The 21,201-nt window shown below is 37.5% G+C and overlaps 1 protein-coding gene across 2 annotated transcripts in view; it reads left to right on the forward strand.

Moving 5' to 3' along the window:
* Nucleotides 1-21,201, forward strand: part of ATL1 (atlastin GTPase 1) — an 88,314-nt gene that overhangs the window by 39,931 nt on the left and 27,182 nt on the right. For both annotated transcript variants that reach the window (XM_009006018.5, XM_035260468.3), the window contains exons 5-6: nucleotides 330-380; nucleotides 2,031-2,087. In XM_009006018.5, coding sequence (XP_009004266.1) covers nucleotides 330-380; nucleotides 2,031-2,087 — 108 coding nt within the window. The remainder of the gene's footprint in view (nucleotides 1-329; nucleotides 381-2,030; nucleotides 2,088-21,201) is intronic.

A 21,201-nucleotide genomic window follows, 5' to 3' on the forward strand; every position in this document is an offset into this window, starting at 1 on the left:
CTTGCTGAGATTTAGATTATTATTATTTTGTTTTGCTTGGAAGAATGATTTTTTTTACTACTTGCTAAATTAGCTTCATAAAATAATTGTAATAGTCTGTCTCCAGAGCAGGTGACCACTGTATTTCTGGAACTATTTTATGATCATTGTACATTCCTTATTGTTTCTCAAGCTTCTTTTATTTCTCTCTCAAGGTCTTATAAATATCATCACGTAAATGTATATGCAAAAGAGTTCATTTTTGTGATAACTGATAGTAGAAAATGATGAAGTAAGTGCTTAGGATGATGCTAATTATCTTATCATTGTGATGTTATTTCTTTATCAAGGTATATAACTTATCCCAAAATGTCCAGGAGGATGATCTTCAGCACCTCCAGGTAACAATATTTATATTCTTACTTGTATATCTGGTAGTCTTTGGAACATGTATAGCAGAACTTTGGGGAATGATTTAAAAACATAATCAGATGGGGGATATCCTATTTCTAGATATCTTGTTCTGGCCCTGTATGGTTATATTCTCTCTAATTAAAATTTCAAATTCCTTTGTTTCTGTAAAGCTACTTGCTATTATCCCTGTATATATGAAAATATACAGCAAATTAGAGAATCTTTGGGTTAAAAATTACCTAAAATGTGAAGTTGAAATATTAAGGTAAGAGATTTAATAATTGTTAGTATGGTATCCGTTATATGCCACATTTTTTTCCTGTCAACCACTTTATACCTAAGAACTAGGAGGGGCTACTTGATAACTCATAGAATTCTATTTTAGGTCTGAAGGAGACCTCAGTGACATTCAATTTATCCTTTGTGTTTTATAAGTAAAATGAGGCTGAAGGAAATAAATGACTTGCTGAAACTCATGGCCAATTAGTAGTAGAATGTGAATAGAATTTATAAAAATCCAGTAGTCTGAGCTGGGCATAGTGGCCCATGCTATAATCCCAGCACTTTGAGAGGTGGAGGCAGGAGGATCACTTGAACCCAGGAATTAAAGACCAAGCTGGGCAACATCGTGAGACTCTGTCTCTTAAAAAAAAAAATAGTAGCCCTCCCAGCTACTGAGGTGGGGGGATCACTTGAGCCTGAAGGTCAAGGCTGCAGTGAGCTGTGATCACATCACTGCACTCCAGCCTGGGAGACAGAGTGAAACTTTGTCTCAAAAAAAAATATATCTGTCATCTGACTGTGCTCTAGGCTCCTTCCTCTCTCCAAGCAGTATTTAATCCAAGCCATTGCACCATTAAATGTCCTCAGGCAACAACTTTTGTAAATGTGTCCTACATAGTTTAAGTCTCTCTGGTCTAATTTATGCAAGTTCTGCTTCACAAGGTCATTTAGCATGTTTCCTTCTTCCCTTTTGTCCCCCACAAAAAATTAACCCACATTCTAGATATAAAAGGTATTAATTTTAAAATATAAAATGTGTTAGTAAAATGGAAATTTTATTTTTTAAATTCACTTTATGTCTTTTACTATCTTTTTTTTTTGAGACAGAGTCTCACTCTGTCGCCAGGCTGGAGTTCAGTGGCACAATCTCGGCTCACAGCAACCTCCACCTACCAGGTTTCAGCAATTCTCCTGCTTCAGCTTCCCGAGTAGGTGGGATTACAGGCATGTGCCACCACGCCCATCTAATTTTTGTATTTTTGGTAGAGACGAGGTTTCACCATGTTGGTCAGGCAGGTTTCAATCTTTTGATATCATGATCCACCCGCCTTGGCCTCCCAAAGTGCTTGGGATTACAGGCGTGAGCCACCACACCAGGCCATGTCTTTTATTCTTAAATGTCTAATTAACATGGCTCTGCTTTACCTGTCCAATGCTTATTTCCTGAAAATGGTTATTATAACCTTAATAATATGATATTCTGTTTTAGCTAGGGGGAAAAGTGAATGAAAAGCAGGAATTAAAACTTTGCAGAAGCTAAAGTTCTCTCTCTCTCTCTTTCTCTCTCTCTCTCTCTCTCTGTGTGTGTGTGTGTGTGTGTTGGGGTGTGTGTGGGTGTGTAATTTTCCTTCTAGCTTTTCACTGAGTATGGCAGACTGGCAATGGAGGAAACATTTCTGAAGCCATTTCAGGTGAGTGAGGGTTAAATGATAGTAAATTCTTACTAGATTTTCCTGAAGATTATAACCAGGTATGTTAATTAGGGTCATGTTTCCTTCTTTTTTTATTTTTATTTCATTGAGGAAACATTTTTTTTTTTTACCTATTTTGTGCTATTTGATGCAAGATAGAAAGAGATAGAAATGGGGAAATAGAATTTTTAAGAATCATTTGAAAAAAAAAGAAATGTGGAAATGAAAGATGAATTAGGCATTCTGGTTCCTGGGCCCAGTCTCATTTATGTACAAAAATTAAACATCCAGCCACATCTTTCTTATGAGATGTATTAAAACATAAGAATGTGTTCATTTGAAAATAAAGGGATGGAAAAAGATACATCAGGCACATATTAAATGAAAGAAAACAAGTGTCTATAATTTTGTGAGACTTGAAGTCAATAATAATTATTTAGAATAGGGGGCTGGCAAGATGGCTGAATAGGAACAGCTCTAGTCTTCAGCTCCCAGTGACATCGATGCAGAAGGTGGGTGATTTCTGCTTTTCCAGTTGAAACTGGTTCACTTCATTGGGACTGGTTGGACAGTGGGTGCAGCCCAAGAAGGGTGAGCCAAAGCAGTGTGGGGTGTTGCCTTACCTGGGAAACACAAGGGGTCAGGGAACTCCCTCTCCTAGCCAAGGGAAGCCATTAGGGACTGTACTGTGCACTCAGGCCCAGATACTGTGTTTTTCCCATGGTCTTTACAACCCAAAGACCAGGAGATTCCCTCCAGTGCCTACACCGCCAGGGCCCTGGGTTTCAGCACAAAACTGGGCAGCCATTTGGGCAGACACTGACCTAGCTGCAGGAGGTTTTTCATACCCCAGTGGTACCTGGAATATCAGCAAGACAGAACTGTTCACTCCCCTAGAAAGGGGGCTGAAGCCAGGGAGCAAAGTGGTCTGGCTCGGTGGGTCCCACCCCCGTGGAGCTCAGCAAGCTAAGATACACTGAAGCCTCACTGCCAGCACAGAAGTCTGAGCTTGACCTGGGACACTCAAGCTTGCTGGGGGAGGGGCATCCACTATTGCTGAAGCTTGGGCAAGTGGTTTTACCCTCACAGTGTAAATAGAGCTGCCAGGAAGTTTGAACCGGGTGGAGCCCACCTCCGCTCAGCAAGGCCACTGCAGCCAGACTGCCTCTCTAGATTCCCTCCTCTCTGGGCAGGGCATCTCTGAAAAAAAGGTAGCAGTCCCAGTCAGGGACTTGAAGATAAGACCCCTACCTCCCTGGGACAGAGAACCTGGGGGAAGGGGCAGCTGTGGCCACAGCTTCAGCAGACTTAAACATCCCTGCCCGGCAGCTCTGAAGAGAGTAGTGGCTCTCCCAGCACAGCATTTGAGCTCTGATAAGGGACAGACTGCCTCCTCAAGTGGCTCCCTGACCTCTGTGTGTCCTGACTGGGAGACACCTTCCAGTAGGGGCTGACAGACACCTCTTACAGGAGAGCTCTGGCTGGCATCTGGTGGGTGCCCCTCTGGGACAAAGCTTCCAGAGGAAAGAATAGGCAGCAATCTTTGCTGTTCTGCAGCCTCCACTGGTGATATCCAGGCAAACAGGATTCGGAGTGGACCTCCAGCAATCTCTAGCAGACTTGCAGCAGAAGGGCCTTTTAGAAGGAAACTAACAAACAAAAAGGAATAGTATTAACATCAACAAAAAAGACATCCAGTCAGAGACCACCTCCAAAGGTCGCTGATGTCAAAGACCAAAGGTAGATAAATCCATGAAGATGGGGAGAAACCAGTGCAAAAGGCTGAAAATTCCAGAAACCAGGATGCCTCTTCTCCTCCAAAGGATCACAACTCCTTGCAAGGAAGGGAACAAAACTGGACGGAGAATGAGTTTGATAAATTGACAGAAGTAGGCTTCAGAAGGTGGATAATAAACTCCTCCAAGCTAAAGAAGCATGTTCTAACCCAATGCAAGGAAGCTAAGAATCTTGAAAACAGGTTAGACAAATTGCCAACTAGAATAATCAGTTTAGAGAAGAACATAAATGACTTGATGGAGCTGAAAAACACAGCACGAGAACTTTATGAAGCATACACAAGTATCAATAGTTGACTCAGTCAAGTGGAAGAAAGGATATCAGAAAATGAAGATCAACTCAATGAAATAAAGTGAGCAGACAAAATTAGAGAAAAAAGAGTGAAAATAAACTAATAAAGCCTTCAAGAAAGACAGGACTATGTGAAAAGACCAAATCTACGTTTGATTGGTGTACCTGATAGTGATGGGGAGAATGAAACCAAGTTGGAAAACACACTTCAGGATATTATCCAGGAGAACTTCACCAACCTAGCAAGGCAGGCCAACATTCAAATTCAGGAAATATAGAGGACACCACAAAGATACTACATGAGAAGAGCAACCCCAAGACACATAATGATCCCTTTCACCAAGGTTGAAATGAAGGAAAAAATATCAAGGGCAGCCAGAGAGAAAGGTCGGGTTATCCACAAGGGAAGCCCATCAGACTAACAGTGGATCTCTTGGCAGAAACCCTACAAGGCAGAAGAGAGTGGGAGCCAATATTCAAAATTCTTAAAGAAAATAATTGGGCCAGGCATGATGGCTCAAGCCTGTATTCCCTGTACTTTGGGAGGCCAAGGCAGGCAGATCATGAGGTCAAGAGATCGAGACCATCCTGGTCAACATAGTAAAACCCTGTCTCTACTAAAAATACAAAAATTAGCTGCGTGTGGTGCCATGTGCATGCAGTCCCAGCTACTCAGGAGGCTGAGGCAGGAGAATTGCTTGAACTTAGGAGGCAGAAGTTGCAGTGAGCCAAGATCTCGCCACTGAGCTCCAACCTGGCGACAGAGTAAGACTCTGTCTCAAAGAAAAAGAAGAGAATTTTCAACCCAGAATTTCATATCCAGCCAAACTAAGCTTCATAAGCAAAGGAGAAATAAAAATTCTTTACAGACAAGCAAATGCTGAGAGATTTTTTTTTCACCACCAGGCCTGCCTTACAAGAGCTCCTGAAGGAAGCACTAAACACGAAAAGGGCACTTTCCATGTACCAGCCACTGCAAAAACATACCAAATTATAAAGACTATCATTGCTATGAAGAAACTGCCATCAACTAACAGGCAAAATCACCAACTAGCATCATAATGGCAGGATCAAATTCATCCATAACAATATTAACCTTAAATGTAAATGGGCTAAATGCCCCAATTAAAAGAAACAGACTGGCAAATTGGGTAGAGTCATGACCCATCAGTGTGCTGCATTCAGGAAACCCATTTCATGTGCAAAGACACAAATAGGGTCAAAATAATGGGATGGAGGAATATTTACCAAGCAAATGGAAGGCAAAAAAAAAAAAAAAAATCAGGGTTGCAATCCCAGTCACTGATAAAACAGAGTTTAAACCACCAAAGATCAAAAGAGACAAAGAAAGGCATTACATAATGCTAAGGGATCAATGCAACAAGAAGAGATAACTATCCTAAATATGTATGCACCCAGTACAGGAACACCCAGATTCATAGTAAGTTCTTAGAGACCTACAAAGAGACTTAGACTCCCACACAATAATAGTGGGAGACTTTAACACCATACTGTCAATATTAGACAGATCAACAAGACAGAAAGTTAACAAAGATATCCAGGACTTGAACTTGACTCTGGACCAAGTAAACTTTAATAGACATCTACAGAAATCTCCACTCCAAATCAACAGAATATACATTCTTCTCAGCACCACATTGCACTTATTCTAAAATTGACCACATAATTGGAAATAAAACATTCCTCAGCAAATGCAAAAGAATGGAAATAATAACAAACGGTCTCTCAGACCACAGTGCAATCAAATTAGAACTCAGGATTAAGAAACTCAGAACCGCACAACTACTAAGATCAGAGCAGAACTGAAGGAGATAGAGACATGAAAAACCCTTCAAAAAATCAATGAATCCAGGAGGTGGTTTTATGAAAAGATCAACAAAATAGATAGATCGCCAGCCAAACTAATAAGAAAAGAGAGAAGAATCAAATAGATGCAATAAAAAATGATAAAGGGGATATCACCACTGATCCCGCAGAAATACTATCTACCATCAGAGAATACTAGAAACATCTCTATGCAAATAAACTAGAAAATCTAGAAGAAACAGATAAATTCCTAGACACATACACCCTTCCAAGACTAAACCAGGAAGAAGTCAAATCCCCAAATAGACCAATAACAAGTTCTGAAATTGAGGCAGCAGTTAATAGCCTACCAACCAAAGAAGTCCAGGACCAGATGGATTTACAGCCAAATTCTACCAGAGGTAAAAAGAGGAGCTGGTATCATTCCTTCTGAAACTATTCCAAACAATAGAAAAAGAGGGAATCCTTCCTTACTCATTTTATGAGGCCAGCATCATCCTGATACTAAAAGCTGGCAGAGACACAACTAAAAAAGAAAATTTCAGGCCAGTATCCCTGATGAACATCAATGCGAAAATCCTCAATAAAATACTGGCAAACAGAATCCAGCAGTACATCAAAAAGCTTATCCACCATGATCAGGTCAACCTGGGATACAAGGCTAGTTCAACATATGCAAATCAATAAATGTAATCCATTACATAGACAGAACCAATGACAAAAACAACCTGATTATCTCAATAGACGCAGAAAAGGCCTTCGACAAAATTCGGCAGCCTTTCATGCTAAAAATTCTTAATAAACTAGGTATCGATGGAACTTATCTCAAAATAATAAGTGCTATTTATGACAAACCCACAGCCAATATCATACTGAATGGGCAAAAACTGGAAGCATTACCTTTGAAAACCAGCACAAGACAAGGATGCCCTCTCTCGCCACTCCTATTCAACATAGTATTGGAAGTTCTGGCCAGGGCAGTCAGGCAACAGAAAGAAATAAAGGATATTCAATTAGGAAAGGAGGTATCACATTATACCTTCTTTTGTAGGTATCATATTATGTAACAACATTTTTAAATCTTAAAAAATCAATAGCATTTCTTAAAACCAGTAATTCCAACTAGGAAATATAAGTTTTAAAATAATATGCCATTCACAATAGCAAAATAAAAATCTTCAATAATTAGCCACCAGAATACAAAGACCTTTCTGGAGAAAAATTCAAAGGTCTATTAAAAACTATAAAGAAAAAGTTGTATAAACCAAGAGATGTAATATGATCACAGATGGTATGATTTAATGTTGTAGAGAATTCTCAACAAATTAGTCAAACTCAGTGCAATTATAATTGAAATTACAACAGGATTTTTTTTTGGTATATTTTCTACAACTCATATGGAAGAATCAAGTCTCATTTTGATTTAAGTCAGTTTTTGTTTTTGAGATGCAGCCTCACTCTTGTTGCCCAGGCTGGAATGCAATGGCACAATCTTAGCTCACTGCAACCTCTGCCTCCCAGGTTCAAGTGATTCTCCTGCCTCGGCCTCCCGAGTAGCTGGGATTACAGGTATGCGCCACCACACCCAGCTAATTTTTTTGTATTTTTAGTAGAGACAGGGTTTCACCATGTTGGCCAGGCTGGTCTCAAACTCCTGACCTCAGGTGATCCACCTGTCTCAGCCTCCCAAAGTTCTGGGATTATAGGCGTGAGCCACCACACCCAGTCTTAAGTCAGTTTTTAAGAAGAAGATCTAAATTAGAGGGCTCAATACACACTAAAAAGTTATAGCAATGAAAATGGTGAGGTCCTGCACAGATTCAAGAGCAAAGCTCAGTGGAACTAAACAGTTTAAATTCACTCATGTATATATGGGAGCCTGGTAGCCAATAGAGGTGGCATCATAAACTGGTGAGAAATAAATGGATTAATAGTGGGGTTTGGAAAAACGAGTTCACTGTTTGAAGAAAGAGCTGGATTTTTACTCAATACCATAATAGAAGTCATCTCCAGATGGGTCAAAGAACTAAATATGAAAGTTAAAAGTATAAAGCTAATAGAAGAAAGTGCTGGAGAATATTTTTCTGAACTGAGGTGAAGAAATACTTATTTATTGGACGCTCCAAAATAAACCATGTAGTAAAAAATTGATGCATATTACATCAAAATTAAGTATTCCATTTATCAAAAGACTTTATAATCAAAGCGAACAGCTTGGTAGACAATATTGACAATGTCAAAGTCAACAAAAGATTGCTATGCAGAACATACAGGAAACTTTTGCAAGTGACTAAGACCTGATTCCCAAACAGAAAACAGGCAAAGGATATTAATAGACAACTCAGAAAGGAAACCTGAATGGCTAATACATTTTTGAAGGAATGTCAAGTTTCATTGATAATGAGGCAAATATTAAAACAGCAATGAAATGCCACTTTACACTCATTAAATAGGCAACAAATAGAACATGGAGATGATACCCAATGAAAGCTAGGAGTCGGGTAAATGGAAACACTCAGGCCCTGTTGTTGCAAGTGCAGATTGGAGCAGCCATTCCATGGAGCACAGGAAATATATAAGGATATTTATTGATAGAGTAATATTAGTAGGAAGTTGGAGACAACTTAGGTGTCCATCACTAGAAGAATGGATACATAAAAATACGGGGAAAAGCATAATCTGTAATACTTTGCAACATCTAAAGGCAGTGAGCCAAAAGTTCATACAGTAGCATGAATAGAGTGTTAAAATTTGTACTGAAGTAAGCATAAAAAAGTATAAGATTTATAACATGATATGTTTTATGAATATTTAAAATACTATATATACACAAAAATATATATTAAAGTGAGTGTGGGTGGGAATGAATAGTTGGGAAATAGGAGTGAGGATCTGGGAAAAAAATGATGAAGTAAAGCAAGAAAGGGGTCTTAGCATGGAGAGATGATGTGTACTGTGATGAAGAGTATGAATTCTCCCCTGAGGGCTCAGGAACCTGGTGTGGGGAGGAGGTGAGGTAGAATAAAACCAGTCTTGCAGTCTTCTATATGATTTACAGTATTACTAGATTCTGTTGTCTTTTTTAAAAAAATCATTTGTTAGGTTGATAGTTGAAATGTTGTATGGTAATTAGGCTATTGTTTTGATTTACTTCTTCTCTAACTTATTACTCAGAACCATTGGCAAACTAGAGTAGGGAACTCCATTGTAAATTATAGAAAGGGACTTTAGGTCCTACCAGCAGATGTCACTGCTCCTTACACTTTGCCAGACACACTAAAACTGGAAAAGACCAATCGATGCTCTGATAAAATAGATGTCAGATATATAAAGATTGATAGAGTTACTGCTTTTGGTAAAACATCAAAAACAAACAAACAAAAAACTTAATGAGTTGAAAACAAACAATGGAAAGAAACTTTAAGAGATTACCCTAGTTAGTAAACTGTTGACATTATGAAATGTCAGTGTAAAGAAAAAAGTTTTCACTGACTGAGTCAACAGTAACTCCTAAACATGTTTGGATTTGTAACTCTAACTATCTAAAGTTGAAATGAAGTGTTTAAGTAGCTCATTAAGTAGCAAAAGTGTCATCCAAAGCTATTTTATACTATTTCAGGTTAAAGCAACCAAATTCAAAACAAAAATACTATACATTATAAAATCAAAAGATAAAATACAAATATATTCAAATCTCAAAACATATATTGGTTAAATGATACACATTTCAATTAGAAAAAGCATAGAGAAAAATTGCAAAGTAAAGTAACTTTTAAATGAAATTTCAAATCTTTTTTAGCAGGTCACCACTACTGTCTTCTTATCTCTGAGAAGTTAACAGCTTTATTCATTTGGATAAAATTGTGGGGAAACTTTAAACATTGCCTGAGAAAGTAAGGTGAGAGATAATGAAAATTTAAAAATAATTTTATATTAAATTAAACTAAGGTCAGGTGCGGTGGCTCATGCCTGAAATTCCAGCACTTTGGGAGGCAGAGGCAGGAAAATTGCTTGGAGCCCAGAAGTTTGAGATGAGCCTAAGCAACACAGTGAGACTCTTATATCTACAAAAAGTGAAACACACACACACACACACACACACAAAGAATTACGTGCCTGTTGTCCCAACTATTTGTCGGGGGCTGGTGTGGGAGGATCACTTGAGCCTGGGGGTTTGAGGCTGGACAGTGAGTTTTGATTGCAGCACTGTACTCCAGCCTGGGCAACAGAGTCAGACCATATCTCAAAAAAATAAATAAATAAAATTAATTTAAACAAATTTAAAGTAGAAGAATTCTTAACTCTGAAATAGAGTACAATTATAAATAATAAACAAGACCTATAATAAACAACAAATGTGAAGCCAGTTAGCCAGGGAAATGAATTGCTGAATTAACAGATTAACTTGATTATTTAAAAAACAAATTTATATCAAGCTGTAATCAAGCAAACAAAAATGTGTTAGTGTATTTTAAAACCATGGTTTAAAAGAGAGAATTAAAAGCTAAATGAATTTAGTTTAAAAGCAATATTGAAGTGCCAGCTTAACCAGTGGTATGCTGGTAAAATGTTTAAAACTAACTGGGGAGGAGGAAGGAGGTGAGCCTGATATACATTATTTGCTAATTTTTATGGTGTAAATACTTTTACCATGGCCAATTTCTTGAGGACAGATTTAAGCCACTGGGCACACTCTGTTGACACCATGATGTCAACCAACTTGCAAAAATTCCTCAAAATTTAACAACTGTTTTTTTGCAAGTTCTAATCAGCTAGCTCTAAAGTATATAGCACACCAAGGAAGTATAATTCATATTAAGACTTAGTATAGAGTTCTCTAAGTGACATCAGTTACTTTCTTACCTGTTTTTCTCACTATGGGCATTTGAATTTAAAGCGTAAAAATCTGGCAGGAGCTACTTTATCAACATATCTATCTATAAAATAACTAGGTTCTTTATATTAGCTTCTTTACTTTAGGACTTTTAGTTTTTATTGAGAATGACATTATTTTTCCATTAATTTAAACATGACTGTATGTAATAACTGTGCAAGTTTTATTTGAATAATAATGCCCAGTTTGCTCTAAGAACCTAGTGAAAATATCTTGTCACATGCGATAGATTTGTGTCTATATTGATACAATATGAGTTTTTCTTTCTCCATCATTTAGAGTTGCATAAGCCACACCTGGCCCCACATTCTGTACTGGGATGATCACATCCTTAAGTTAGGATCCCTATGACTAATTCTGGATGTTTTTCATGTTGTCAGACATTATTTGAAGTTCACTCTAAATAAAGGCTGCTTATCAGCACCGAGCAAGTCTGCCTTCCTCTAATGCTCTGCTAAATAATCAGCCATCAGCTACTTGTTACCCCAGGAAAGGCTCATCTTCCACTTGTATGGGTCTGTGGCTCTCTCTGTGTGTGCTTGTCACTCATGTCATCTCGGTTCTGCTGGGCTGTGATAGTAGAGAGGGTTTTTACTCCATCATGTGGTAATACAGTAAGCTTGTTACAGGGTCTAGGCTAAAAACAGATCCCCGCCTTACTAAGAATACCCTGTATTATATCTTTAAATGTCCCCTTTGGCAATAGCAGCCCAGGAGTTTACTATTTAATCATTTCATGCCTTCTAATTATGTAGGCTACAAAGAAATAGAAACATTCCCCATTTACTCAAGTGTATTATAGTCTCAAGATTCCCTTGAGTCAATGTTTAAGATGTCAGTACATTTCTCAGTGGCATTTCTACATGGTGGGTCGGTTTCTAGTAGCCAGTCCGCAAAAGCCTGTTTACAGCAAATTTAAATAGTGGCCACAATGTTCTGGAGCCTTGGTTCCTTTAAGCCAGAGTCTTGAATAAATCTGATGATTTCTGAATCCCTTTGAGGTCCAGAACCCTGAGATAGTTGGGGATTCTAGCAGGATTTGGGCTGTATGGCTCACAGAGAAGAAGAGATGGGATTGTAGCTTATCTGTAGCCTTGGTGATTCATGCAGATCCAGGTTTTTTAGTCACCTGGGTTAGAATTGTTTCTGGGTCATACCACAGTTCTACTGAATTGAAATCCCTGTGTTTAGACCAGGAAAGCTGCACTCTCTAGGTCATTCTTTTTTTTTTTTTGAGATGGAGTTTTGCTCTTGTTACCCAGGCTGGAGTGCAGTGGCGCGATCTCAGCTCACTGCAACCTCCGCCTCCTGGGTTCAAGCAATTCTTCTGCCTCAGCCTCCCGAGTAGCTGGACTACAGGCACACACCACCATGCTCGGCTAATTTTTGTATTTTTAGTAGAGACGGGGTTTCACCTTGTTGACCAGGATGGTCTCGATCTCCTGACCTTGTGATCCACCCGCCTCGGCCTCCCAAAGTGCTGGGATTATAGGCTTGAGCCACCGCAACCGACCTCTAGGTCATTCTTAAGCACATGTTTGAGGACAGATTTAAGCCACTGGGCACACTCCAGTAGACAGCATCTATGTCAGAGAAGGTTCTGGTAGCAGAGATATGGGACATTTTCTATATACATCTCTGTGTATAGGTAGTTAGTAGATTAAGTTTGGCCTGTAATAGGAAAGTAGGAAGCATAAACCCTAAAAAAGAAAAACTTTCCTTTACACAAACTTGACTTCTCTTAGAAGGCTTATTTCCTTCCTGAGCATATGTTTTAGGACTATTTACATTTATTCTCTTATTAACCATTTTCATACACTTAAAAGCCCAGCAAGACCTAGACCTTAGAAAGAGATTCAAATCCTCCTTGTGAGATAAAAGTAAAAACTCAATCCTTCACGTTCCTTTCGGTGGAGAAGTAATTATTAGTGAGCACATCAGTCTGTGCCAGTTGTAAGTTAAACTGAAGGTTGCTGAAAAATAATAGAAGGGGAAGCATATAATAATACTCTATTACATTAGGATAGGTATTCTGTTTCTCACAATTTCTCATTCAAATTGGGCCTACATAGGACAATTAGGAATTATTTAACTCTAGTATGCTTAATTATATTTGAGGACCCTTTATTTCCATGATTTGAGAATGTCAATTTGCACAAACAATTCTTTGATAATTATTTAAGCTACTTTGAAACAAAACATCTTTGGTCATATAGCTGTGATGATTATAACTGCCAAGTCAAACCTGATAAATCCATGACCCCACTGAGGAAATGAAAGGCTAATGTCTGCCTGCTTGGACTGAAAAGTAAAGGGAATGATATGGAAAAAGACAGCTGGGGAAGTTACCTACCCTATCCCGTGTTCTGTCGAGTGAGCAATTTAGGTGATCTGAGATCTATATGGATTAGAAGAAATGCTTATCTGGCTACATAGAACTAGGTCAGTGGTGTAGACAAATTTCTACATTTAGGTACCCCAAAATGTCCAGAAGAGCAATAACAGCAATTTATTGCATGCTTATTTTGTGCCATGTACTGTGCTAAGCATTTTTTCTTACCTTATTCAAATTAGCGATCACTATAGTTCTATAAAATGAGTAATATTACCACTCCTTTATTCTCATCTTTAATTTTTCTATCCAGTGAGAAATACTGAGGATGAGAGTAGTTGAGAAACTTACTCCTGGTCACATTTATCTTTAAATTGTAGACCTGACCTCAATCTAGGCCACAGGCTCAGAGTCCTTGCACTAAACTACCTTCTTTTAGTGCTTCTCTTCCCTGTCTTAACCTGAGCCACTTATTGAGTTATATTTTATTGTCTTACATTTTAATGTGCCTATCCCGTCAATAATTAAATTATAAATGTCTTCTGAGCAAGAATTTTGTCAAACTTTTTAAAGTCTAGAGCAACTACCATGCTGTTCATAAAGCACGTGTTCAATAAATGTTCACTAAGGTGGTTGTATATATGTATCTGGAATTGCAAATAGTTTGCATATACAACTCAAAATTGGAAGACCTGGATTCAAGATCTGGAGCAACTATTACATGTCCAGCCCAGTATTGTCTCTTTACACTTTTAAGGCAAGAACTACAAACAAACAATATTAAGTTATAAGTTGGTGTGAGAGTTTCCAAAATATTTATACTGGGCATGGCCCCTTCTTGAACTGGAGAAATACAACCACGAAATTCTCCATTGGCCGGGTGTGGTGGTTCACACCTGTAAGCTCAGCACTTTGGGAGGTGAAGGCAGGCGGATCAGGAGTTTGAGACCAGCCTGACCAACATGGTGAAACCCCATCTCAACTTAAAATACAAAAATTAGCCTGGTGTGGCGGCATGCTCCTGTAATCCCAGCTACTCAGGAGGCTGGGACAGGAGAATTGCTTGGACACAGGAGGCGGAGGTTGCAGTGAGCCAAGATCGTACCATAGCACTCCAGCCTGGGTGTCAGAGCGAGACTCTGTCTTAAAAAAAAAAAAAAAGCTGGGTGCAGTGGTTCACGCCTGTAATCCCAGCACTTTGGGAGGCCAAGGCAGGCGGGTCACGAGGTCAAGAGATTGAGATCATCCTGACCAACATGGTGAAACCCCGTCTCTACTAAAAACATAAAAAATTAGCCAGGCATGGGGGCGCATGCTTGTAGTCCCAGCTACTCAGGAGGCTGAGGCAGAAGAATCACTTGAACCAGGAGGCAGAGGTTGCAGTGAGCTGAGATTGCACCATTGCACTCCAGCCTGGTGTCAGAGTGAGACTCCATCTCAAAAAAAAAAAGAAGAAATTCTCCTTCAATGGGAGAATTCTCCTTCAAAGGGTAGTAGAGTTGCTGCATTGAAAGTGTCACACTGATGGGTGGTAATACAAAAAGAAAATACCATATTTGTTAGTTAAGACTAAGAAAAATGTTGTGTGTTTTCAGTTAGCAATAGTGATTGTACTGTATGTGGTACCATCAAATGTAAAGGTGATCCCAGAGCTACTTGTAGATACTTCAAGTAATTAGATGAAGCTATAACTGCTCTGAGGCAAGGAAGATAAGCCTTAGTTATTGGATCAAGCAATGGATCATGAAAAGTGCTGAGTCTTTGATGTGGTTGATTTAATATTTGCCATGGCTTTTCTTTTTAAGAAAAAAAAGGTTCATGATAATTTGGAAGGGATTGATCTGGCCTCCTATTGGCTTGTCTCTAATTTTTCCGCCTATATCCTTGGAGAGTTTGTGCAAAGAGATTCTTCAATTAAAAAAAAATCATACATGTTATAGGTATTCTTAGCTGCTTTGGGACACTGGTTATTCTAGTGGATTTTCTGCCTGCAATATCTATAGACTTCCCTATCTAAAGGTTCCTGATTCATAGAGAACAGAGGATATTTGAGTCTTGTTTTTATCTGAAGGGCCACACATTTTTTTTATTTCTATTTCACTACTATCCAAGCCCTATGAAAAGTCAGTGATACACTAGAGACTTCTAAATTGACAATTTCTCATTCAGTGTTTTTTCTTCTATTATTTTATATCCGAGCTCCATATGTTTTGTCTTCCATATTGATATTTTATGTCTGAAAGTTTCCTGAAGCCAATATTTAAAATTTCCTATTGACCTATCTTTATTTTATTTATAATTTAGAATCTTTGTCCAATTCATATTTAAGAGAAAGTCTTATGAAATAGCCTTCCGTAATGTTATTTCTATTTTTCTTGCCCCATAAAGGCCACTAAATTGTTAAAATATATTATCATTATGTTTTAATGAACAGCTGGGTTATTTAAATATTCACCTGGTCTTTCTTATCCTACTGTTTTTAACCATTTTTTCCCACCTGAGGGTCTAAAAATTAAGTGAACTGGTTGGAACAGAGCTGATAGTTCAGGACAGTAAATATCTAACAAATCTGCAACACATTTTTGTTTTTCTGGGCTGAAGGAAATTTCTTAACACTCAGCTCAAGATCAGAGTTTAATTCAACTTCTGTAGAATAGTCTTCTGATCTAGCAGTTTTAAGTAGATTTGGGCAATGTGCCCCCTCCATTCCTGTGAAAATTCCTGAGGAAAGAGCAGCTTGTTTGGGAGGTCAGGGGAAGGAGCAGAAGGAATTAAAGGGATCTATTGAGTGGTAAAAATAAAACAGTGGAAAGAGATGCAAGGAGGGCAAGTTTCAGAAGGTTACAGTGTCAAATGGAGACACTGCATTTTGGAGTGGGCATTTTGTTTTGAGGCCTCAGTTTACTGTTTAAAGAAGCTAACTAATGAGTGTTTGGTATTTTGTCTCAATATTTAAAGAGCTCCTCTTAACTGTATTGTTTATTGCTACATGTCCAAGGTTCACCATAATGGCCACAGTTCTTCTCATTTTTTAAAAGTTTATTTACATTATTGATACAAAAGTTAGGATTTCAGTTTAACACGAATAGGAAGCAGAAATTCTTCCAGGAGGAAGTTGCAGTTTTGATATAGAGAAACCTGTTACATGAGAAGTTAAGCAGGCAGAGACTAGGACAGAATTGTATGATCAATAATCTGACAATTACTGATTTTGTATTATGTACTATACAAAGTGATTCACGTATTGACAAGACAGAGAGTGTCGTCTTGAAGGTTTTGTAGGGAACCCAAGGCAAAATTTGATTAATTAACTTTGCATAAATTGGTTGCCAGCCTACCAGACTTCCAACCATTAGTCGTTAGGGCAGCGTGAATAGGACTGAAGACTTCTTAGGCCTATGCTTCCATCTGTTCTTTATAGAGCACTTTCATATTCATTCAGTGACACAAAACAATTCAAGACGAAACAAAAACACATGAGACAAGACTTTGTACAAATTGTCAAATAAAAGCAAGCAGCAAAAGAATAAGCTGGCTACTGGCAAAAATATTCACTGAATGGCGTGCCCTCAACCCAAAAGGTCTAATTACGTTATACAAAAACTAGGTCTTGTTATTTATCAAGTGAATGCACTTCCAAAAATAAAACTTGAATTACTCTATGCAAAGACTTAGGACTAATGACCTTATATAAAGACCTATTTGGTTACAAAATCCTAGGATAACAAATGAATTTAGCAACAAGAGCTCAATGAAGCAAATCAGAACTCAGTTGTTGAGACAGATTCACCTGGAAGCACATTGGAGAACAAATGGAATTTGGGAACAAGGCAGAAAGAGAATGCACCTATTAGTCTAAGAGTCACAGAGAATGCTGCTAAATGAGGGCGTTAAAAAATGGTTCAATGACAGGGAGGTGGAGGTTGTAGTGAGCCAATATTGCGCTTCTGCACTCCAGCCTAGGCAACAGAGTGAGACTTTGTCTCAAAAAAAAAAAAGGTTCAATGAGACTTCCAGAATTGGCAAAGAATAAGACCATCACTCAAAATATGATTTTTTTAAAAAGCTACATTTATTGCTTAATGATGTAGAGCTCTGCTGGTGAGCCATAGTCTTATTGAGCAAAGCAAACTGATGACCACATGTTAGCTTCAGGGGCTTGTTTTGCAGTTTTGTGGGTTACGGAAGCAAGATGGGTCAACATAAGTCTGAGAATACGTCTTTTGTTAAATGTGTTGGGTATAGAGGTGAAAAATGGGTTGACATCAGCCACAGTGAGTTTTCTGAAGTGAGTCTTTGACGACTTAACTGACTTTTAAAGTAATGAGGCTCTCTATTGGCTTTTTGTGTGGGCTGTTGATTGAAGTAATTTTTACTTACTTAGGGTTTAAAACTGGTTCTGGTGTTTACTTTTACTGAAACTGAAATTAGAAATTGATTAAACACATTAAAAACCAGTTCAGGTGTTTACTGGCTGTGTGGTTTTAGAAGATGTAGTCTTTTTCTGTGAGTGTAGGAATAATTTCTTGGAATAATGGATGTGCACATAAATTTATTCTTATTTTTTAAATAATATTTATTTCATTTAAGCTTTTTATAGTGACATAATCAATGCATGTGTTCATATTCCACATACTTAATAGTTATATTTTATATTCATGTGCCATAGTGTGTATAGCTATTTCCTAGTTGTTGAGCATTTTGATTTATTTCAGTTTTTCACTGTTACCCAGTCATGCTGTAATACTCCTTTTGAATAATTTCCTGAAAGATATAGTCTCCAAAGGGAAGCTAATAAAATTTATCATGATTTTCAAAAGATAGATGATTATTTCATTTGTATGCTAAGTATAGTATAGGTCCATCATTTGATCCAGTTGCCTGACTGAATTTAATTTATTAAAAAAAAGCGTTTGTGGTTTCATATGTTTTTATCTAAACAAATTAGGCTAATTTGTATTCTTGGTTTTTATCTCTACCTATATGCATACATGAGCAAATCAAGATTCTGCAGTGTAGAAAAACTGATGGCTTTTGACATAAGACTGAATTTCTTAGAAATCCATACATGATGAATGGAAAGCATATAAATTATCCAGGGAGGCGACGGGGCAGTAGGTGTGCTTATCCCCATTCATGAGAACCAATTATTAAATACTCAGGAATTACATAAACCAGTTATTAAACATTTGGTAACTTGAAATCAGCCATGATGGATGTACTTATACCACAGAAATTGGCAAATGCTACAAATGAAGGCTTTTGTTTTTCTTTTTGTCAGAGAGGCAGTTTACCAGCATATCACTAGATGAGAGTATCAGGCAGGAAACCTGTGAGTTGGAATATTGCTATTAATTTCATGATTACTTCATATATTGCTAATTTAAAAAAATAAAACTTTATATTTGTTTCTATACCACACATGGTCCTCATCATTTTGAATTGGGAAGATGCCCAGTGAAACAGACCAAGAAATGAGACTAAAAACTCCCAAGAAAAACGCAAAATACAGCCAAATCCACAAACTTGGTTTCATTTATTCTAGTTCATGAACCTCTATTTTGCAAAAGGTACTTCCCAGATAATGTCTATTTTCAAAATACATGTTTTAGGAAGAAATGTTCAAAATACAAATTATTATATTTTGACAAAATTTGTGGCAAAAATGGACATCTATTTAAAGTTAGCAGACTACTTCAAGAGGGTGGATATGGGTATTTTTAATTCTTTTCTCTGCAAGAATCTCTCCTCTCCCCACAAGAATCTACAAAACAAAATAAGAGGGAGGAGAGGCTCCATCTTAGTGAAACGAGAAAGACCCATAGTCACACAGTAAGAAGTGACCCTGTTTAAGGAAAAAAGATGTGATTCAAGGATTTTACATCCAGCAAAATTGACTTTCAGGTATAAAGGGCCACAACTATTCTCAATATGTAACAATCTAAGGAATATTGTTCCTATGACACTTAATGCAGAATCTACTAAAGAATGAATTTCAGATCAGCAAAGATGACATAAGGACTGGGAATGATCATTAAATGTGTATTTAGTTGTGGAACTTAGACTAAATGAGGGACAAAAGGGAGAGAACATCATATGGGAATATAATGTATATTTTCTTTAAATAGATAAACTAAAAAATAGGAGAATGAGGAGAGCATGTGCCAAATTATTTTTTTAAATTCATTAAATACTCACAGTAGTTGGTACTGCTACTCTGTGGCTGTTGTGTATGTATTATAGCATTGAGAAAATGAGTAATTATGGGACATCATAATTCAATCATCCATGACACATAAAGAATCGGATTCTTGGTTCAAGATTCTTACACAAGGAGATATGGATATCATATAGACATTCAATGAAAACTCTATAGTCCTGAATTTCAATTGGAAGTGTCACTATGAATTTATGAGATATTTTATCATACACACCACACACACACACGATTTTATTTTAGCTGTGCTCACATTTGTAAAGGTCTAGAAACACTGACCAATGCAGTAGCACTTTGAGCATTATAATCTTGAAGTACTATATTCCACTAAAAGAAACCAGTGCTTCTTAGAGAAATGCCGAATTATAGGTCTAAGGCAGGAAATGAACTTGGAACACCTTTGGGAAAAAAAAATGTTATAAAGTTATGTTAGTTATTTTTCTGGATTTTTTTTTTTGTTTGTGATACTTGCCAGTTTTTTAAATTTGTAATTTCTATTCCTCATTCTAAATAAGTATTATCTTTCAAGCATAATTGTGCTTTCTTTTTCTTACAGAGGCTTTCCTCTGCCCCGCTCTGCCCAACAGATTATGTAAACTTCAGGCCCCATAAAACCTAGATTCCCAACTGCATCTTTACCACATATGCATAATGAGAGCCCCTGAAATAGAAAATGAAACAAATGAGGAAACATTAGATGTAATAGAGGAAAAATATTTAAAGAGATGATAGAAGAAAACTTATCTTGAATAAAACTTGACTCTTCATACTGTTACCCTAGGGAAAAGTGATACATTCCAGTCAATATGAGAATATACTTAGTAAAGTTATTGAACTTTTAAGGACAAAGGATCCACACAGTTTTCATAGCAAAAGTCCATGGAAAAAGACAGATGAATGATAATTGACAAAGTTTTGAAAGAGTCACTTCAAGAATTTTTATATCCTGCCAATTTGTTCATTAACTATGAAAGCAACATAAGATATTGTCAAGAATGTGAGTACTCAGGAAATACAGCATCCCTAATACCGCTTCTTGGAAAACCATATGGCAAAATTTGGCCCACTTTTATTTTATTCAAAATAAGAGCTGAGACATGGAGAAGTTGACAGTGAAAGGATTTTTGATGCAGTGAGTCCAATTAAATATAACACTAAAGCCAAACAACTTTGAATATTGTAAGTACAGAGCAAAGTGCAAATTTTAAACCCAGACATTTTGAAACTGATAATTAAAAAATGAGGAAATGGTTGATTCAATAAATCTGTATTAAGCACTGACTCTGTGCCAAGCACTGCACTAGGTGCTAAGGATACTATAATGAGCAAGAAAGAGATTCAGTTTTTGCCTTCAGAAGGCTTGCAGCCTATAAATAATGCACCATAACATTGTGGTTTGGAGTTAACCTATTTCTTTTTATGTCTAGTTCCCCTTCTAGCAATAGAACTTCTCTTTCCAATTCTCTTTGGTTCAGGTGAAGCTGATGACATTCACCCCTTATATACAGGTGCCAATTCAGACCATCCCATCCCTCTGACCATAGTGATTATTTCTGGACTGGGTAAATGATCAAATTGGGCCCATTCCTGGAAGTTTCCTGACATAGCTGTCATGAAAAACTGACTCACCTACGTGTTGCTAAGCTAGCAGGACGTGAATCTGGATCTCCATGGTCATCTTGGCAATCATGTAGAGGACTGTTCAGAGAGAAAAAGAGGCTTGATGTCATTTAAGTGTCCCAGATTGTTCTGAAAT

This window comes from Callithrix jacchus, chromosome 8 (assembly GCF_049354715.1).
Source record: "Callithrix jacchus isolate 240 chromosome 8, calJac240_pri, whole genome shotgun sequence".
In the NCBI taxonomy this organism is placed as follows: Eukaryota; Metazoa; Chordata; class Mammalia; order Primates; family Cebidae; genus Callithrix; species Callithrix jacchus.